The sequence below is a fragment of the Platichthys flesus genome, chromosome 4, assembly GCF_949316205.1.
Source record: "Platichthys flesus chromosome 4, fPlaFle2.1, whole genome shotgun sequence".
Classification (NCBI taxonomy): domain Eukaryota; kingdom Metazoa; phylum Chordata; class Actinopteri; order Pleuronectiformes; family Pleuronectidae; genus Platichthys; species Platichthys flesus.
In genome coordinates this window covers 16335552-16356563 of record NC_084948.1, presented here as the reverse complement: position 1 = coordinate 16356563, position 21012 = coordinate 16335552, and the positions used below count along the sequence as shown (strand labels likewise).

The 21012-nt window shown below is 39.3% G+C and overlaps 2 protein-coding genes and 1 non-coding gene across 8 annotated transcripts in view; 2 read left to right on the top strand and 1 right to left on the bottom strand.

Moving 5' to 3' along the window:
* Positions 1–14319, top strand: part of elna (elastin a) — a 50630-nt gene extending 36311 nt beyond the window's left edge. For 3 of the 6 annotated variants that reach the window (XM_062385531.1, XM_062385534.1, XM_062385529.1), the window contains 19 exons: positions 1121–1240; positions 1346–1381; positions 1730–1780; positions 3135–3161; positions 3248–3262; positions 3366–3395; positions 4262–4288; positions 4455–4502; positions 5610–5648; positions 5755–5853; positions 5987–6043; positions 6313–6348; positions 6666–6737; positions 7591–7635; positions 8166–8213; positions 10092–10127; positions 10531–10566; positions 12107–12184; positions 12744–14319. In XM_062385531.1, coding sequence (XP_062241515.1) covers positions 1121–1240; positions 1346–1381; positions 1730–1780; positions 3135–3161; positions 3248–3262; positions 3366–3395; positions 4262–4288; positions 4455–4502; positions 5610–5648; positions 5755–5853; positions 5987–6043; positions 6313–6348; positions 6666–6737; positions 7591–7635; positions 8166–8213; positions 10092–10127; positions 10531–10566; positions 12107–12184; positions 12744–12790 — 947 coding nt within the window. In that variant the 3' untranslated portion in view covers positions 12791–14319. The remainder of the gene's footprint in view (positions 1–1120; positions 1241–1345; positions 1382–1729; positions 1781–3134; positions 3162–3247; positions 3263–3365; positions 3396–4261; positions 4289–4454; positions 4503–5609; positions 5649–5754; positions 5854–5986; positions 6044–6312; positions 6349–6665; positions 6738–7590; positions 7636–8165; positions 8214–10091; positions 10128–10530; positions 10567–12106; positions 12185–12743) is intronic. The other 3 variants (XM_062385530.1, XM_062385532.1, XM_062385533.1) reach the window with 3 other exon arrangements.
* A 1163-nt stretch (positions 14320–15482) lies between these two features.
* trnav-cac (transfer RNA valine (anticodon CAC)) lies at positions 15483–15555 on the bottom strand. Its single transcript has one exon. It is a non-coding gene; the product is annotated as a tRNA-Val (tRNA).
* A 525-nt stretch (positions 15556–16080) lies between these two features.
* The window catches only part of limk1a (LIM domain kinase 1a), a 48671-nt gene continuing 43739 nt past the window's right edge, over positions 16081–21012 (top strand). Inside the window, exons 1-2 of the mRNA XM_062385525.1 lie at positions 16081–16217; positions 19188–19287. Coding sequence (XP_062241509.1) covers positions 16160–16217; positions 19188–19287 — 158 coding nt within the window. The 5' untranslated portion in view covers positions 16081–16159. The remainder of the gene's footprint in view (positions 16218–19187; positions 19288–21012) is intronic.

The following is a 21012-nucleotide window of genomic DNA, read 5'->3' as shown; positions in this document are numbered from 1 at the left end:
CACATTCACACACATTTCCTAGTAAATACACAATTCTGCAACAGTCTGGCTCTGTAATCTCATTCTTTGGGTAATTAACCAAATCCCCTGACCAAAGTTGAGAGAAGGCAGATTTGGTAAATTGAAAACTTAAAGCCTGAAACATGCTTCTGCGTTTTCACGGGCCCGTAAGCGCAAGAGCCCTTCCGGGTCCCTTACGTGCTTATGTATCCCTCCTTACGTGCTGACGGGTGTCGACCCCCTTTTCTAAAATTTACGGCAAAGCTCCGCAAGCTCACTCAGCCCGCAAGGCTGTGATTGGTCTGCTCTACATCCCTTCTGGAGCTGCATTTCCGGTTTCATGCCCCATAATACCGGCAGAAATCACGGAAGATTTAGAAGAACGAATATGGACCAAATAGAAGAGCACTTGGCAGAAGATATCCGATAGTATGATCACTTGTATAACCTGTCACTGACTGGTGGATTTGTCCGCCAGAAAAAGGCTACGAGGAGCCGCAGTGGCTATGTAAATAAACAATCGACGAAGAAGAAAGAAGGCTTCTCTAAGGTCGTTTTCGACAAAAAGCATTACTCCGCCTAGTGTTCTGGCGCGGAATTGCTTTGTAAGACGTGCAACGGTTGGGGAAGCATGAATGAAAACGAGTCTTGCGCCACAGCGGCGTGAAAAGACGCAGACGCAGTCGCAGAAGCATGTTTCAGGCTTAACTGGCCCGTGAAAACGCAGAAGCATGTTTCAGGCTTTAGCCCTCATGTCATGTCTTGTATAGTGTTCAAATCACTAGCTCCACCTGCTGTTAATCTAGATCTTATCGTCACTACATACTTTTCCCACTACAGAGGTTATGTACCACTTGTCTAATGCCAGTTGCTCTTCAGTATCTTGGGGCCACAAACCGCCCAACTGATCCTTAATTCCAGCAGACCATGTGTGACCCTGACAACGGCAGCCAAATTTTGTGCCTTTGTGCTGAGCCTGAAGAAGTCTGTGAAGAGGGAGAATTCAGATGCATCAGAGTTATTATTCAAAGCATTTGACTTAACACGAACATTAACAAAATAAAGTTGTTATTGTAATATAGAGCATAACATAGGCTGACGTCATGTGCGCCTGTTTCAGGAGGCATCACTGGAGTAGGACTTGGTGTGCCAGGAGCTACTCCAGATACAGCCATCAGAGGTGTTCCAGATGGTTCTGCTGTTGTGTCACCTGGTGGGACGGGTGTTCCTCTAAAACCACGTAGGCTAGGACTTTGAATACATTTTTTTAATTATATATCATTATTTGGATACAGCTTTTTATGACTTATGTATATTGTGACTGATCTTTAAATTGCTTTTACAGAAAAGGATTTATTTCCTGGTGGAACTGCTGGACCAGGTACAGTTTGTGTGTATTATGTTTTTGCAATAGTTATATAGTCGGCTTTACAGTACACCACAGTGCTACATTGCCTTTTATATTTGGCAATGTTTCTCAACATCGGTGCGACCGCAGGAGTACTGTGGCATGTTTTTTATACCATCTACAATTGTTTGCCATTTCCTGCCCAAAAAACTCACATGATTGTACCGCGAGCGCTGCCAGCTATTGACCAGCTCTGGCTTACAGCCTCCAAGCTGTGGCAGTATTGGGGTCAGCCCTACAGCTTCTGCCTCTTCTGGTTTCTCTCACTCTGCCACTGTTTATAGTACAGTTTATGAACCTGGAACTGTTGTCTTTTGACAGAGCTCACGGCTATTAATGCAACTGGCAAGGCCCCAGAGGTCCAGCAGCCCAGTAAGACTTGCTGTTTGCATGAAACCATTGATATTTGATAGATATCAACTAACAGTGTTATGTATTTGCTTCTCTAACGAGACAGTCTACTCAGTATTTGGGAAGGTGATTATTTCCTGGTCCTGAAGAGCCACTTAAAGAATTGTTCCAAATCTAACTATGAGAGGTAAAGCCCCACCACCTCTGAAAGCTGCCACTGTTAATCATTAATTCCCAGTTTGTTTAAATCTATATCATGGGAATAGTCTGAAAATCTTCATGGCCAGAAGTTGTAGCGTGAGATTGATTTTAATAAGAATTGTCATCTTCTCAAATACTTTTTGGAAATACAATTTTTTGGCCTCATTTAACTATTGTACTCCTTTTCCTCCTCCCGCCCCTGACACTGTAAAGACAGACACTATTCAACTACATCTTTCAGCATTAGATGATCTAATACATGAATGAGGTTTTATTGCACTTTGCCAGACAAAACTATATTAACACACTACAGCTGAGCATCCGACTCAACGTTTAAACAGTTCTTCACAAATTGCTGAAAGAGGAGTTGATTTAGTGTCTGGTCTCTGCAACTCCCTTATTATTAGATCACAGGTTTGCTTACTCTCAGCAGGATTTGTCTTGTGCACTTCTTTCCTTTTCACTAACAGCTCACTGTTCTTTACTTCTCAGCACATCAAAGCTGTATTGTTTTGATATTGGTAAATCCATTTCACTGAGTGTTTTAGAAGAAGTCTTACCACATGTCTTAACCCTCTTAAGTGTTGTTTAAATGTTTCTTTTCACACTAAAGTTAGAGATTTTTGAATGTCATAAACCTACTGACATGAAAGTCAAATGATAATGAGGTATTAGCTACCTTTTATATAATTAAATGTTGTAAATTAACTGTGCTCTCAGTTTTTTTTTAAATCTTTGCTTTCTTGACACGGTATTGCTATCATCGTCTTATTTTCACAGGAATATTACTTTGAAAGGAATATAACTTTTCTTCTGTCCCTGTTTGGTATTCCCATACCTTCTATTTCCAGCATGTAACATGTATTGAATCAATTAGCTACTATATCTATACTTTAGTTTGGAAAGCTAGTGTATAGTAGTATACTATACATGTAGTTTTTATTATTATAGATGTTGCCAAACCAAACAGACAAATACTTTATATTCCAAAGTTTGACTAATGTTGTTTTTCTTTTTCTTTTCTTTTTTGCACTGCCTACTCTTGTGGTGGACATGTGAATATTTAAAACAGGCGGTGGGTTCATACTACTTATATGTATTTGCAGTTACTTAATAAAATGTTGTCTTATGTCTCAATCTGTTATGATGATCTTTTATTTCTTGTTTATTACAGTTTCTGGCGGAATTTCTCAGCCTGATGGTGAGTTGCACATAGATATTAAACTATGACTGTTCATATACTCTCTGTAGGTGATAGCTGAATTTATTTGTATTTTTATTTCACAGCTGGCACAAGCGTTGGTAAATATGTGTAAAAAGATCCTTCAACAATCTATACGTTTGTGCAGCTTTTCTTCAAACATGAGATGTGTGACAAAATTTGAAGAGCCATTTTTTTATACAGGTGGAACAGGTGTTGGAGCACCCCCTGCTGGTGAGAGCAATGATCTTTTCATTTTGTGCACAAATTTCTGCAATAGACTAATATTTAATGCTCGATGTAAATTAATGTAACATCTGCCTGTGTTTCCAGTTGGTACACAAGGCCAAGGTCCGCCCGGCGAGTGTAAACAGCCACTGCTTTTGTATCTGTGGTCATTTTTTTGGTCATTTTAGTTTTATTTTATTTTCAGCATTGTCCAGTACTGCTCTTTACAGCTTTATGCCTCTTAAAGTTGCAGTGTGTAGAATTGAGTGACATAAAGTGGTGAAGTGTCATGTTGCAGCTGAATCCCCCTCACTTCACCCTCCCCTTCCAAACATGAAAGAGAACCTCTTGTAACATTCAGTTTTCATAAAAACTCAAAGGGTGTTTAGTCTGTCCAGTCTGGGCTACTACAAGAAACATGGCACGTTAAAGTACTTAAATATAAAGGGCCCATTCTAGGGTAAATACCACAACAATTTGTACAATTTAGATGAAACACACTCGTGGAAACATCAATTGGATTATTTTACATAGAATTTCAGTCAATAGATCCCTTTCCCCTAAATTTATCACACTGTACCTTCCAATGTACAGCCCTTGTGTTTAAAGTGTAGGTAATTTGAAATAAGACTGTGATAAACTAAAAAATCATATTAAGCGTACAAGGAGATTCACTAATGTGTAACACATATAAGAGTAAGGTAAAACTTTCATTGTGAACAATACTGTTGCTGGGTTTTCTTACTTTCGAACTTCTTAAAAATGTATTTTGCCAAGCTTTGCTCTTTTTCCAACACTTTAAAAAGTCTAACTTTCTACTTTGACCTATTCATTCATTCGACCATTGATTAAAACTCTCTTGTCTCATTCAGTTGCACCTGGAGTCCAACAACCCGGAGGTATAGTAATTTACTTCATCGAACAGTATTATGTTTTTTCCCTGAGACAGTTTTGTCATTGACGCTTATGATTTTTCTTTTTGGCCACATGGTGGCGACAAAGTCAAAAACAACAACTTTGTCTCTTCTACAGTCAGACAATGATAACTAAATATGACTGTTTCAGGTTTTCCTGTTGGCACTGGTGTCAAAGCCCCAAAACCGTTTTTTCCAGGTGAATATGACTAATACCTTCCTTTCAAACACGACAACATGTTACACATTCTCTTAAATTCTGTTACTGCAAACCATGTGATGATCTATACAACGTGTTCGTTTTTTTAAATTAAAAAACATTAACTATTTATTACATGGCTCATTCCATTTCCACAAAAACAATATTAAGTCATTTGTATATATATAGGCGCCTAATACAATAAAAATGTACTTAATATATGTTTGGGAATTAGAGAAACTTGGTAACTCAGAAAATAATCTGTTCAATAATGTATTAAAGTAAGAGAATATAATGTCTACATTCAACTCAGTGTAAGATATACCCACATTAGTAGATGTCATTAGTTAATATTTATTCAGCAATTATATAAATATATAAGTCATTAGGCTGAATATGTACATAGTTATTTCTGTCCTCTGGTTACGTTATCATTCTTCCCCTCTTCCTTTCTTAATTAGAGGATAATTGCTTACATTGGTAGATTTTTCCAAAACATCATAGTACACGCACACACACACACACACACACACACCTTGTAACTTCAGAATCCAAACATCCTAATGATGTACTAATTTATCAGCAGACTTTATGATTTATTCAGTCTCATAGATGCCTCTCAGGCTGTATAGGTATTTATCTCACAGTGCACATTCTATCTAGACAGTTAATGACTCGACTGGAATCAATAAAAGCAGCAGTTAAGAAATAAGGAAAAGCTGCATCAGACCTTTGTTTAACCAATTATCCCTTCAATAGACTGAAAAGTCATCAGTTCTGTGCATCAGTGGGTTTACAGTTATAGGACATCTTTGCTTCGCTGCACATTTGACCTGTGATGGACATGGGACCAAGTCCAAGACTTTTTTATTGCATAGGATAAATCCTGAAAAGAAAAAGTTTTGATGAACACATGGAGCATCAATGGGGTCACACAATCGAGATCAATAACACACACAGTAACCTGTAGGTAACTTGTTGAAGTTACTCTAACAATAACCCCTTTGATAAAGAGGATAAAACCAGCATAAACAAATGAATTGAAATGAAAAATCTTCTATTTAATCTGCATTCACACCTTCCGTCTTCTTACACTCTCCTCCTTAGGTGCTGGAGGTGGATATCCCTATGGTGGAACATATGGAGGCAAGTTCCCCATCTTTTATATTTAACATCAATATATATATATTATATATATATATAATATGCATTACACTCCTGTGAGTATTGCTATGATCCTTTATGTGCTTAGTTCCTTATGGTGCAGGAACCGGCACTGGACCTGGTCCTGGAGCAGGAACTGGAGTTGGAACAGGAACACAGTCCGGAGTGAAGCCTCTGAAACCTCCAGGTGTGTGTCTGTGTGTGTAGACACATTTCTACTTTAAAACCAACCTCCCAGCCAACATTTATCGAGAACGTAATTTCAAACTGATTTTAGGGTTGTTTTTACATCATACATTGTTGTGCTCAACTTTTTGTAGCTGGGGGAGGAGCCGGGGGCCGAGTTGGAATCCCACTGGCAGCAGGAACTTATCCAGGTGAGACATTTAATTTCATAGGTAAAATTACAGCTTTTATGAACCTAAAGAACACAAGAGATACTGTAGGTGTCGGTAGACAAGAAAACATGAATCAAAAGCACAAATTTAAAAAAAAGATCCATTTCAAATTGTAACACAACTTTTTCTCAACAATATAATTTTTACATTATTACCACACTTCCAGCAAACCGCCCCAAACACAAACTGTAGTTGTTGAGATAACGTAGCGGACAATAATGCCACTTTTCTCTGTCACCGTGATTCAGGGGGATACAGTCCATATCATCATGGTTATGGACAGGGTATGTATGAAAGGAGAGGAAGCTGACAGCATTAATACAACATATCCTCCCTCCCCCAACAACAACAAAATCATTCTGCCCGTTGCTCAGAGTGGCAGTTGGTCAGGAGATGCCATTGCACTGTTTCCTGTGCAGGAAATTGTCCGACGTGCTGATAAGTTTCTGTGTGGGGCGTAGTGTCAGGAATGAGAAGCCAGTCTGAGACTTTGATGCACGAAATTCACTGGTTTACTATCCTGTACAGTACAGACTAACGGAAGTTAAAAAGTTTAAGGGTTTCTATCACCTCCACTAACCCAGTTCTGTGTCTCTTGTAGCAGGTGGGTTGACGTATCCCTCAGGAGTTGGACTGGGAGGTGCTGGTGGTGGAGGTAAAGCCCCCAAACCAGGTAATGTAATAGGCCTGTCATAGAGCACATGGATGCACAGCGTGTACAATATGTTTCATAACTAAACAGAACAACAAGGTATAAAGTAATTTTTATTATTATAAATAATAATATTATATTATAAATATACATTTTTTACTATTTGTATTTATATGCTTGTCATAGACCACAATGCTAATATCAGGAGATGTTATACATAATAAAGAACAATAGGATTGTTTTTACACTGGATCAAAAGTTTGCAGGATGCTCTTAAATCATTGTTTGTACAATTACAGCCAACACTGTCACTGCTGTTTGCCACTGTAGCGAGCTAACTCATTGCTTCATAGTGGAAAGTGCTGATTATAGTCGCACCTTAAATTACCTAAAATTTATTTAGGGAAGAAATTATAATTATTTCATTTTGTGAGATTGTTAACCAAATAAATAGTACTCATGAGGAAAATTATTTTTGTTATTGAGTTCATTATAAGAAAGGCAGTATAAAATCTGCCACAGTAGTAATGACACCAGAATATCATAAAATCCTGCTCCAGTAAAATGTCAGAGATCTCTCAAGTGTTACTGCACCGGCAGGAGTTTGTAAATGGAGCAAACAGCTACACAAACTTTCCCAGTGGAGACTGATTATTGTTAGTGAGTTTGTGTACAACATCAAAGTCTAACTGTGTAAAGATAACACAAACCCCCTGAGAATCCTGCAATGAAATAACACAACTCTGCCAGACTGTGACTTCAGCTGAGCCTCTAGCTACATGCCATATTTTGAAAAACATAAGTCAAGTTTACTACACATAACAGGAATAGACACATTCTTATTATTGGTTTATTGTATTTTCTTTTTGAACAGGCTATGGGAATCTTGGAGTTGGTGGTGCTGGATATCAGCCAGCAGGTGAGGAACGCTGCATACCTGTTATACATTTCTAATTGTTTTTGATAGAATAAATAAACAATATTAAGCTAATATAACACACATATCACTTCTGCCACTGGGCCTGCCTGTGCTCCTCCTTTTCCTCTGTGCATCAGCGAGGGATGAGTGTAATCACAGGTTAGCAGCCACATGTCTCTGTCCCACAGATACTGTACCAGCTCGTCATATAAACTCACGGCCCTAATCCACATCTCATTGGCCACAGACGTCCGTCTGTTTGAAATGCTGCTGCAGATGGTTTAATCATTTTTATTTACCCACACAGTTTTTCCATCAGAAACTGTGATGATAAAAATTGGGTCAATGTGATAAAGGCTCTGTATTGACGATAATGTATCACATCAAATCACCAGGATATTTATTCACAGTGCAGATACAGGACTTGATTAGACCTGATGAGGTTTACTGCAACTTGAATTATTATTCTTAATATGGACATTTTTCTGTTAGTGGGTTTACTGAGTCTATTATGTTTTTCATTTTTACAGGTGTGGCTCCTGGTTATGGAGGTGGTTACCCACAGCAGAACTACCAAGGTACGACTACTAATGCATCCCCTGCATGTGTATTTATGCTAATAAAAATTCAGTCAAGTGAATTTGATTTATTTGTAGCCCCAATATCACAACCTGTTTTACCAACAACACACCCTGTCTGTAGACCCTCGAACCAGAGGAGGAAAAAAGGTAAAAAAAAATGGAAGATGCCTCAGGCAGAGCAACAGATTGATTTTACAGATTAAAGCAACATGGCAGTTTGGACAGATACAGAAATTTAGTCGCAGTTTCTCTGCTGATGAGTCATAAACTATGTTTACATGGTAACCAATATTCTGACTATTGACCTTATTCTGAATGAGTCATGATTTTGATTGGGATTCTTATCATGAGTTGCTAATAGAATTTACTATTCTTATTATTCTTTCTACTGTAGTTTTATGCTACAAAATGCTTTGAAATCTTCCAATAGGACTCTATAATGCGAATAGGATATAAATGTATCTACGTAATGTGTTGAGGGTCTCCACATGTCTTAATTCTATTATTGCTCATTCTGAGTCCGACCTCATTCAGGTTAATCAGAAAATTCTGCTTACATGCAAGTGTCTTATTCAGACTATTGTCTTAAACTGGTTATATCAGAACATTGTTGTCAATGTAAACGTTTCTAGTGTCAGACACATACATTTATTTTGTATATTTGTTCTGTAGTAAATGATATTCTGTGTAGTGACCTTAAAGGAGCATTAGCTCTGAAATAAATCAGTGGAAAGGCTCCAACAAATGAGAGCATTTTAGTTGATCATTTACAGGACATTCTTCAGTAGTTTATCCTTATTTTTTCTACTGGATGCCAACCATCAGCCACCAATAAGCTAGCAGATTCGAACCTGCCTCCACCGAATCTTAAGATTTAGATCACAGACGATTCTTTAACTTTTCATCCTTGTTTCTGGATCAGGACGAGGATTAATGTCCAACTGCCAGCAGCCAGGTAACACAGCTGGAGGGAAGAGTGAACAGGCAAACTAACACGTCGCTTCCCCCATTAGAGCTGAGAGCATAAAGAGAGGGAGAGGAGAACAGGAAGTTTCTCCTTACTCAGTTATTTTAATCCTCAGCTACATCCAGTAAAGCATGAGGAACAATTTACTTTTCATGAAAAATGTCTTTGTGGTTCAGTAGCACCTGAAAGATTCAATGACTCTCACTCTCCTTCCCTTTATACACGACTCTTTCACTTAAACACAGACCTGCTTCTGCACAGTCTTTTTTTAATCTCCTGCACATTTATTGGCATTATTGATGTAGACTTATGCTGGAAAGATTATAACCACATTCAATCTCAGGTTAAATTTGAAAAGTCCTACATTTTGTGATGATATGAATACATTTGATCACAAATTAACACAAAATCCTGAACAAAATACTTCATGCGCTCTTATTTCTGCAAACCAAAGATAATCAAGGGCTTTTCAACTTTAACTCAAAATAATTTTACAACTTGTTTTAACATTGGAGGTTTACTTTGAAATGAGGGTATTAATTGTGTTTGAATGAAAGTCATCTGTACTTTTCATCGCTCTGCACCTATAGTAGGTACCTACAGAAATGAGTTGGGTTAGTACAGTGATTCAAATGAAAATATTGATGTTTAAATAGATTTTTGTACCATTTTCAAAAGAGAAAATTATGCTTTACGTTCTTGTGTCAGAGGTCACTTGATTCAAATTAATTCAAATTTGACAAAAGAATTGTTGAAATAATGAGACCTCTGTATCAAACACCAGATGTAAGTGCCTCCCATGTGATCTCCTGATAACACCTTCATATTTTCTCCATCATGACCAAAAGAAACACACCCACACATCTCCAGCTCATCTCTTATTTGTCTTTGTCTTGACCGCTGTTTAGGTGGTTACGCACCAGCCCAACTGACTCCTCAACAAGGTACATAACACCCACCTCCTCACATTTCCCCACACATCCACAAAACACCATGTTCTTTAGCGATAATAAAGCGCTGCAACATTGAAAACATTCACTGCTCCTCAGCTCACACTGACTCATAAACTCTGCTGTTTGGCAGAGGACAGCAACATGTCAGATTAATTGGACGAATGCTGGAATGTGGATTGGTGAGGTGTGTTGGTTGTCAGTGCAGATGACACAGAACAGCCAGGAAGCTGAATGCGTATATGCATTTTCCTGAAAATTTGACTTTATTGCTGGTCTGAATAAATTTTCTTCATCTTGACCAAAAAGAAGTACATCAACCACTGTGACAGATTTTAGCTCAGGTATAATGACACCAACTCATTTCTCATCTGGCTTTGTCTTGACGGCTGTTTAGGTGGATACGTACCAGCCCCACTGACTCCTCAACAAGGTACATCCACCTCCTCATATTTCCCCACACACCCTCAAAACACCACTTTCTTAAGCGATAAAAATCGCTGCAGTAATGAAAACATTCACTGCTCCTCAGCGCACTCTGCCTCATAAACTCTGCTGTTTGGCAGAGGACGGCCACATGTCAGATTATTTGGACGAAGGCTGGAGAGTGGGTTGGTTTCCGATGTGTGCTTGTCAGTGCAGATGGCACAGAACAGCCAGGAAGATGAATGTGTGATTATCTGCATTTTCCTGAACATCTGAGATTATTGCTTGTGGGATTATTTCAAGGAAAGCTTGTCTGGTGTCTCAGAGCTACGTGTCTCTGCTTTTTAATCTTATAGTGTCTTAGTTAATGATGGACTCTCATTGTGATGGTAAATGTAAAGAAAGAAGATATAATATTACAAAATCAGGACTCATCTTAAAGAGGAATGTCATTGTTGGGTAAATTGCCGTACAGTGTTGTGGAGCTGAGCCTTAACACAGTTCAGTCAGCCAACAAAATGCATATTCTGGTTGGTTACTGTTAAGAAAACTTGAAGCCACTTGTGTTTTATGCAACTGCGATTATTTTGTCATTCACTCAAATCTGTATTCACTTGAATTTATTGGTTTTCAAATGAGCTTTATTGTGTCAAGTTTTATCCGTCATGACAAACTTTTGTGACTGTTCTTGAGCGCAGGAGTTGAACCGAAGTAAATACACTTATCTCCATCCTTTGACTGTTGATCAGAGAGAGAATCGGTGACTCCTGAGACAAATCATAAAGAAAAAGACACAGAACTTCCTCCATCATGCAACTTTCTCCCTTAAAAGAAATGCATCTTTGGAAGTATATGTGGATAAGATAATGTTCTAAATTGAATAATCCATTGGATTGTTGTCGAATAAATCATTAAACTATATTTTAATTAGCCACAGAAACATGTACTGATAAAAGTTTATTTAGAAATTTCTATTATGAAAGGATAAAGCAAACTGTGTTTTGATCACATATGTAGATTCGAAATATATTAATTAGAAGCAAAAGCAAATATCCAGAATATAACACAATATATACTAATATTATCATAGATACTTTATATGACTTTTTTAAAAGGTGGATGATCTCTTCTATGTCTCTGATACATCCACACACAAATTTAGGGCAGCATTTTGTTCACCAGTCTTTTTAACATTAATGTGCACATCTGATATTATTTTATATAATGAATCAACATGCAGATATTCTTATGATAAACACTATTATTTTCTGTGCTAAGTGTATGTTTTGGGATGAAATACAATTAACTCTCATCCTCACAGTGTGTGAGGTGTTCTGAACTCGCTGCCCTCGTCAATAGATCCATCGGTAATTTAATTCACAGCACTTGTGTTTTGTCAGTGGTCGGGGAAATTAGTTGTGGTCAACGCCACACGAGCTCTGGTCATAAACTTCACTCAGTCATGCAGGAGATGACTCATAATACATTTACAAACCAAAGAAACCTTTCGGGTTAAAGTAAAAAGCTCATATTATGTTTCTTTGCAGCCAAAGCAGCAAAGTACGGTCCACTGCAGAGATTCTTAGGTGGAGCAGGAGGAGCAGCAGGAGGAGGCGTCTACAGAGGTAAGAGAAAACAAATTTATATTTGTTGTTTTAGGTATAATTGTGCCACAGGCTTAATGCTAACACACAGTGTCAACTATAAAGTTGGATGACATTACCCCCCCCCCCCCCCCACCCCCCAAAATATGGCTAAATTCTCTTGTTTGGCCCCTGGTGGCTGGCTGCATATTATACCATGTCTACTCCATGTTAGTGAATAGGACATGGACCAAATTAATAACTCAAAGAACAGGTTGTCAAATGAATTTTTCTCAAAGATGTTTTTTGTCATTTTAGATAGTTCCTATCACTGATATGTGTTCAAACTAGGTGGTCATGATCGACAGCTGAAACTCACTCACAATTGGTTGAGTGTGTTTGGGCGGGACCTCGATACCACAGATCCATCTCCCAATCACTACTACACAGACTGTGGCTCCAAATTATGTCTTTGGCTTGCTTTCATTTCTTGATAGTGGGAGGCAGTGGAGACATGTCGTCCCTATTTATTAACAAACTATGGTGTGAACTAGTTTATGCTGAGAAAGACTAAAGCATAAATGTGTTGCTCCTGCTGCAGGTGGAGTCGCAGGATGCCAGGGCAAATACTGCGGGAGGAGGAAGTAGAGGATCTCTTGAGATCCAGTGTGACCTCAAGAAAACTACGGTGCTACTGCATGATTGAGAATGTACATTTTATATATCAACAAACCCCCATTAGACAATGTGTAAAGATGTTTGTTGCACTGACCTGACGTCAGTGTCTGTTTTTATACAAACCCACCGACCCACAGTCTCGTACACGTTCTAATGTGACGTATTGATAGTCATTGTTCGTGCCTTTAATCATGAATGTGGTCACGTTATTCAGCTTTAACTTCCTGTACTCCACCAACCTACGAAGAATACAACATTTTTTGTGTCACCTTGTGTTGTAATGTGTGTGCGTGTCTGTTCAGTGTTGTTTTGGCATATGGTTGTACTGTTGTGCGAAAGACTGTGTGAACCATCGTCTGTTGTGGTGACCTACCAACGATTTCCCTCGCAGGTTTTTAATCCCAAAGCAAGGTGATCTGTGCTCAGTGTGGCACCGATCTCCTCTCTGACATATCACAGGGGCTGGGTTGGTCTGGGGCTCGTCCAAAATAACTGAAATCTGGCCAATCCCAGCGTCGTCTCTGGCTCCCCGTCTTTCCTTCGCTGCTATTTTTAGGCCTGCTGGGTAAGAGCAGCGGGAATCGGGGCTCCGGCCAACCCATCTGCTCACAGTAACTTTGCTGAGTCTTGTTGCTATGCAGTTCAGTTTTCTCAGCATTTTTAATGTTGCCAAAACTTGTGATGTATGAAGAGCAGCTGCTGCTCCGAGGAAAAGTGCTGAAGACAATGAAAAATTTTAGGTTAATTACAGAATGTTTAAAAAAACAAAACCAAAAGCAAAGTGTTGCCTTTTAGTTCCAAGAAGAATAAAACCATTCAGATGCTACTCTGTCATGTACATTTATGTATGAATGTATGAAAGCTTCAGAAGTAACATGTCACTGTCCTAGCGTCTGGGACAGAGTCTGCTTCACATGTTTAGTCTCATCGCAGCACTTATCTACATTTACCTAACTTTGTCATTACATGATTACCAAAGATTATTTTGCACCATGTCTTGACTCATAGCTTTATTGTTATCAGGAATATGTGACCAAGAACAAACCCTTGCTTTTTTGCATTTACTGTTAAGAACTGTAAGACTTGGTTTGACAGGAGCGCCCACAGTGTGTGTCAACGTGAGGCACGAGCACCTGTTGTTCTTCATTTACTTGAGCTGCTTTTAATAAGGCTTTACTGACCAAAGGTTCATGAGCGCTGTTTGCCAAGTGACCCATCTTTTTTTTTGTGTGTTACTGTGTACTGTATTTTGTACTAATTTGATGTTAGCTGGCTTCAGTAGCTCCGCTCTGTGCTGTGTGAGAACTGTCTTTGAGCCTTGCAGGGTCAGACCTTGTCTTATGTGCCGTGAGATACTCTTCATCTTTATTTAAAACTGTTTTTTTATAAGGAGGAACAGTATGGTTTTTGCACTTTTTTTTTATATTTCCATTACACACATGTGACTTCCTAGCATTTTATTTGCTTCATTAAACAACAAAATAAAAGGTGTTTAAATATCTTGCTTCTTCCTGAGATTTTTTCTTTTCTCTGTCTCGGTGCATGAGAGAGTTTTGTCCTGAGACTTGATCAAAACCACCTGGCCTGTAGCTTCCTGGTAGATCAGTGACCTGTGAGCTACACACCACACACTAAGAATATCCTGGGATCTATTCCGACTGCCTGGGTACTATGAGATACAGCTCGGCCAAATATTTCCTGTCTGTCCCGCTGAGCAAAGTGTCCATTTGAATAATCTTATGTTGAAAACCTACCCCAGATTAAGATTGGATTTTTGGCTTCAGTGTGGTGACGATAAACTCTGCTTGTGTTGTGCCAGCTGGAAATAATGAACTCAGGCTGCTGTTCTCTGGAGATCTCCTGGGAGAACCACTGACCTGTGATCCACATCCTGTAAAACGCTGCTCACACTGTTGTTCCAGCAGCAGAGGCTATAGTCAAGTAAAGTCCTACTTCAGAAACTGCAGGATGATAAAATTAATCTAGAAACCTTTTTTTAGATCTATTAAAGGAACATTAACACTTCTCTCTACGCTTGCTCCCTGTTAAACTTCATATTGATGGTAAAACTCTTAAGCCCTTCAATGCCCTTGCAACCAGTTACCTCTAAATTTCATTGACCCAGCGCCTGTCCTCTGACTGCTGGGGTCTGGGGATGGAGCCCAGCTGGCTGCTCCAAGGTTTCACCTTGTAACAACATGTGACTCAGCTTTATGCTGTCAGATCCTCCATGGTATGAAACTCACCGCCCATTTGTCATTACACAGACCAGTCGTAAGTTTTTCTCCTTAATCCCTCTTCAAACATTTCTTTACATGTTGTCACCCCTGTCTGTGAGATAAGATAATATGTAATGGAATCCTTTACTAGTGTTACTGCAGGGAAAATTGCCATGTTGCTGAAACAGTCAAAATATATGAATAAAGTAATAAGTAAACATGCGATTCTTAAAAATAAAAGGAACCATAAAAAAAATATAAATATTTGGAATAAAACAAATGTACAGTGTAAACAGAATATATACAGTGAACTGGATTTCACAGAAATCATGAAATTCCAGGGATCACGACTGCAGAGTTGAGTTAAAAGTTAAGCTAGTGTTCAACGGTTGATGTAACATACTACCTCTGGAGAAAATGTCAATGTTGACGGGTACATAAAGTGTTTCCGCCCGGTCTCGAACCGGGGACCTTTCGCGTGTGAGGCGAACGTGATAACCACTACACTACGGAAACTGCCCGAAGGAGCGGGACTAACCAGTATTAAGCACAGTGTAAATGTAAATTTACACTGTGTTTATGTAAATTGGAGAATGAGGCATCTTTCAAGAAGCCTCATTCCAGTTGGACTGTCGTGGATGTCTTCTCTCTGCTCATGTCCCATCGTGCTATTCTCATTAGTTCCTCCATGCAAAGCAAAGCTCATTGGTAAGGTCAATTTTAAGTGCATAAATAAAGTTAGTAATAACAACAATAATAATAATAATTATTTTTATTTTTGTCATTATTATTTTCCTCTATATGTCCTGTTCTGCATAGTGCAACACCATCAGAGTTATTTACTGCACTCAACTATCTTCCACCACCTCCTCCTATCTGCTCCACCCCGCCTCACCGCATTAATAACCCGGGGATCAACGCTGGTTGGTCGCTGCCTGTCTTCCTCTCGCCGGCTCTGCGTTTCCATTGGTCGGCCTGTCTCTTGAATGAAGCGCCGCAGGAGGTAGCGAGAGAAGGAGGAAGCAAAGCGGGGCCGACACACGGACTCAGCGGCGGTGGAGGAGGTCGGACACCGGTAATCTGTGGACCAGAGGCGGCTGGCTCTCTGACCGGAGAGTGAATGAGGTTGATGCTGCTGTGCTGCACGTGGAAGGACGAACGCATGGGAGAGGAGGAAGGTGAGAGGAGAGAAGGAGAGGAGAGAAGGAGAGGCTGCCTGGGTGGTATTGGCGGCCGGATGGAGGTGAAGGGGCACCGGAGCATCCTGTAAACATGCTCCTCAGAGAATGGCTGCTGACCACGTATGCTTTTTACCATCATCTCAGTGAAGGTGTGGTTGAGTGTGCGTGATGAGCAGATGGAGGATGTGTGTGTGTGTGTGTGTGTGTGTGTGTGTGTGTGTGCGTGTGTGTCTGTTTGTGTGTGTGTATGTGTGCAGGCAGCGTCCGGTTCAGAGTGTTCTGCAGCTGAAGCCATGTTTCCCCTCTGAGAGGATGCACCATCATGTTAGTGTGTTCACCTCCACACAGGGACACTCCTCATCTCCACCCACATGAACTCTACTGAAGAACATGTTGACAGATTGATAACATACACTGAGACTCTGTGGGTGTGTCATGTAAACATGACATCACCTCATAAATAGAGTACATCAATGTAGACAAAGTTGGAGTCTCACTGATGTCATGTGGCTGGGACGTTTTCCTGCTGTGGAGCTTCACATATATTGGTTCGAAGATGAAAATACTCACACAGATATTTAACACCAAAAACATATGTTACACAGCTGTAATGAATGAATTATTTAAGATAACAGACCAAAAAGTGAAATATGTGGGGACTTTCCAGAATAAAATATTGTGTTAGCTCTAAAACAGCAGTTACGTTATACTGCCACTGGTACATACTTTTACAATGGTAAATTGCAGTTTTATGTGGATTTAAACTAATACCTTTTGAATACATGCTATGGGATCAGTAGATTTGCGTACTCATCTGGAGACTTTTCTGATGCTGGTATCAGAACATCTCTAGTCTGGACTCCACATGCATCTATACATTTGAGAGGTTACAATTTTATTTAGAGACAAATTTCATAAAGTAATATTTTTAAGCTTTCTCTATTACTTTTCAAACTGTGAATTAGTGAGTATATCTTTCTAGTATTTCTTGCTCTAGAAGAGGCTTTGGTCCTATTAGGGCTGAATTATGAGGACAAAGATTAAATGATATAAAATGTTCACATCAGTCAGTAGTAAGTATGATTGATACCTTGGGTAAAGGTTGTGGTTTTAAACTCTACTTTATGAGCAGGGAATGACACTTAAACAGCTAAACATTTTATAAATCATGTGTAACACCTCCTACCTGTGCTTATACAATGTATATAGCATTTTGTTAATATATATTTGATTTTGGTTATATTTCTGGTGATAAAAGTCATAAAGCGATAATCAGATAAGATACTGTGACTGTAGCTGCCAGTCAGTTTCACCAAACGCAACAATGGATCTATTATGTGACGAGTCACGTTGCATCACAGTGAGTTCAGCTCATGGGAATGAAGAATGTTTGCTTGAGATAAGGAAAACATATTCGGAGTGTGTATGTGTGTGTGTGTGTGTGTGTGTGTGTGTGTGTGTTTGTGTGTGTGTGTGTTTGTGTGTGTGTGAGTGTGATTGTGTGTGTGTGTGAACGCAGGTGTGTTTGTTTGACTTTCCTGAGGTATGTGCTGACAGCAGAGGTTAAGTGGACACGGCCGTCAGGGAGATAATGTGAAACCATGAATGGATAAAGAGGTGAGGATGAAAGGAGAGGAAGAGAACAGGCACAGGAACCAACTGCACCTCCCTTAGTATGGATCTGATCAATAAAACAGGAGCGGGGCCGCAGCAGCACTCACTGATCACAGAAATGAGCTGATCGCACAAAACCACTGCCAACGCACGTTTCAGACCTAAACACTGACAATTAAAACCATCGATCGCTGTGTGTTATCGATACGCTGGCACCAGTATCCAGATGTTTAGATGCCTGAGGTAGAGGTGCTGTTTGAGCTGTTTTTGCGATCCCGCATATTTACAAGTTGTGTGCATGCAACTGAAAGGACCTAATGATGCAGTTTCTCTTGTGTTATGGGGGGTTTCACTCTACAGGGGATAGAGCTCTGTTGAATGATGTTCTTCATTTTGCTGTCGACGGCAGATTCAGGTTTTCAGACAGTCTCCTTACTTTAATTAACAGCCTCAGACTGTGAAAGGGCAGGTGCTCAGCTATAATAATAGACACGTTTACATGGAGAGCAATAAATTGATATGAACTAGATTTAGACAATACTGTGATGTAAACCTCCTTTTATGTTAACCTGAAAAGGTCAGAAAAAGCAATAATTGAATATAGGTGTATTTCAACCTTAGTCTCATTCATATATACGTATTAATGTTATTATAATGTCCTATCGAAGTTTTCACAGCATTTTGTGTCATCAACATAAGACAGCTACCAAGAGGGGAAAATAACGAGGAATGAAGCTTTTGCTTTGTGTCCATGTAAACGTGGTCAACAAGGCTAATGAAGAATTATGCAGGGGAAACAGAAGTAATCATCTAGCCCTCTGTAACAGATTATAGTCCTGCTGATACCAGAAATGTTCTTAGTCAAATAAACTGAAGCATCATCCACTGTGTGTAATAATGTTTTCTCTGTGCTGCAGCTGCTTCGACACTCACAGTTTTTCTAACTGTTCCAAATTGCTTTTTTTCCTGACACTCTAATCATAATTAACATTCATGGAATCAGATGTTATCAGGCTCTCTACCAACAACCCTGGTTTCCTATACTTGTGTGTTGTGTTGGTTTATCAGTAGCGATGAATTGTCGAACACTGTGGTTTTTGTGTTATGTTGATATCTTTTCCTCCAGCAGTGCCAGACACTTTATGACTTTATGAACCAGCGGTGGTGATTTGCATTGAAGGCGAGATGAGAGCAGAAATAACTCATATGCAAACACACATCAGCAATAACTACGTCTCATCATCAGAGCTGCTGTTGATTTAAAGCTCACAGTAACAAGCTATATAACCTGTACTGGAGTCTTTGTGTACATGCAGTGTGATCAAGGACGTGTGTTTGTTATTGTTGTTACAGCAGGAGGACGTTTGCCCGTCTGTGCGGGATGCAAACAGAGGATCTACGATGAGCAGTTCCTCCAGGCCCTCAACAGTGAATGGCACACTGTCTGCTTCAGGTACCGTAAATATCAGTCTCTGTTGCTGCTGAAACTACTGTCAGCTTGTGTTCGTGTTTGAGTGTGTCTGGTTGTGGTGCTGAGCAAGTGGTGTAAAGTGGGACTTTGAATGTTTTTTCCCTGATTTAAGAGCAGAACTGTAAATTCACGGAGTAGACGAACGATGAGTAAGATGTCTGTGAAGATGAGAAGAGCTGCAGATTCAGGAGATTGTTCTATGTTGGGGACTCTTCCTCTGGACATCATCATTCGATTTATTGTTTAAATATCAAATTATGGATCACTGCCGTTGTAAAGAGCAGAGGCGATGAGTCTCCTGATGAATGAGTGAGATGAGGAATGAACGGATGAGTCTAGAGCTGAAACAATTAGTTGATTGATGATTCGTTTCTCAACAGAAAATGAATCATAGAGGCACTATGTACCATTATCTGCTCTTGTTCTTCATCCCGTCTTTGGTTTTGGGCTTTTTCAGTCTTGGGTGTCCTCAGGTAGAGTGTTGTGTTTCTGTTTTCTTACAGCTGCTTGTTTAGCTCTATTACCTGCAGCCACAGTCATTAACATTTCCACAGAGCTGTGATCGTGTGTGTGTGGGTCTGTGTGTGTGTATTTGTTTGTGTGAGTGTGTGTGTGTGGGTCTGTGTGTGTGTATTTGTCTGTGTGTGTGTGTGTGTGTTTTACTTTTCAGTGGTTTTGTTTGGAGAGAATAATGAGCAGGTTTGTGTTTCACTCTCAGGATGGTTTCTCTCTGCATGAGGTGCCACGTGTGTACGATTGAGATCCAAGCATCGCTTTACACTGATATGATTCAAATGTGAACATGGACAAAATGTCTCAGTCTCCATCAGATTCTGAAAAATGATCCTGTGGCATGTTGTGTGTGGGCAGTGAGATCAAACGTGTCTGTTCGGGAAAGACATTTATTCACATTTCTGAATTTTAACCAGTAAAACAAAAAACCTTCATTTGTAATAATGAGCAGCAGAAAACCTTCTCAAATTAAAGAGCCTTATTTGGACCCTGAGAGACAAGAAACCACACTCTTTAATATATGATTTATTTATTGATATCCCCACAAAACAACGTGAATTCTAATCTCCATAAGACCTAAAGAATGTTTCTTTCATGTTGTGAGATGATTGTTGGAGTATTTTTTCATTGAAAACATTTTGACTGCAGCAGGTAGGTTACAAATCAGATATAACGAATGGATAATTTCTGACCTCTCTGTCCATTCAAATCTGGACCGAGAGGTCTGCTAGCTTGTTGTGGTGATTGGTGAAGGCACCAATCACAGTAATTTGGAAATTAAGCACATGTTTCACGCAAAGCATCAAAACGGACAAATCATAAAATCATTCAATTTAAAAAACAAATTAATCTAGTGTAGAATGAGAGAAAATCAAAAAATTTAAAAGAGAAGTTAAAAAACACTTTGAGCTGAGTCACAAAGAGGAGCAGGATTTACCAGCCGATCGACAGTTTTGAATAAAACCTTTATGCTAAATAGAATAAATGAATCCTGTCACCATTTTATTAGATTGGAATAAAAACACCTTCATAACCTTGTAATATACTTCACTGACTGACTGCAAATCCTGCCAAGAAAGAGTTGACAGTAATTTATAGATGCACTCAATAATATTTTATTGGCTCTTTGCAAAAATAGACTTTCAGCAGGGACTCGTAAATGTTGCTGCTCGCTCTCTCTCCTCTAAAACTTGA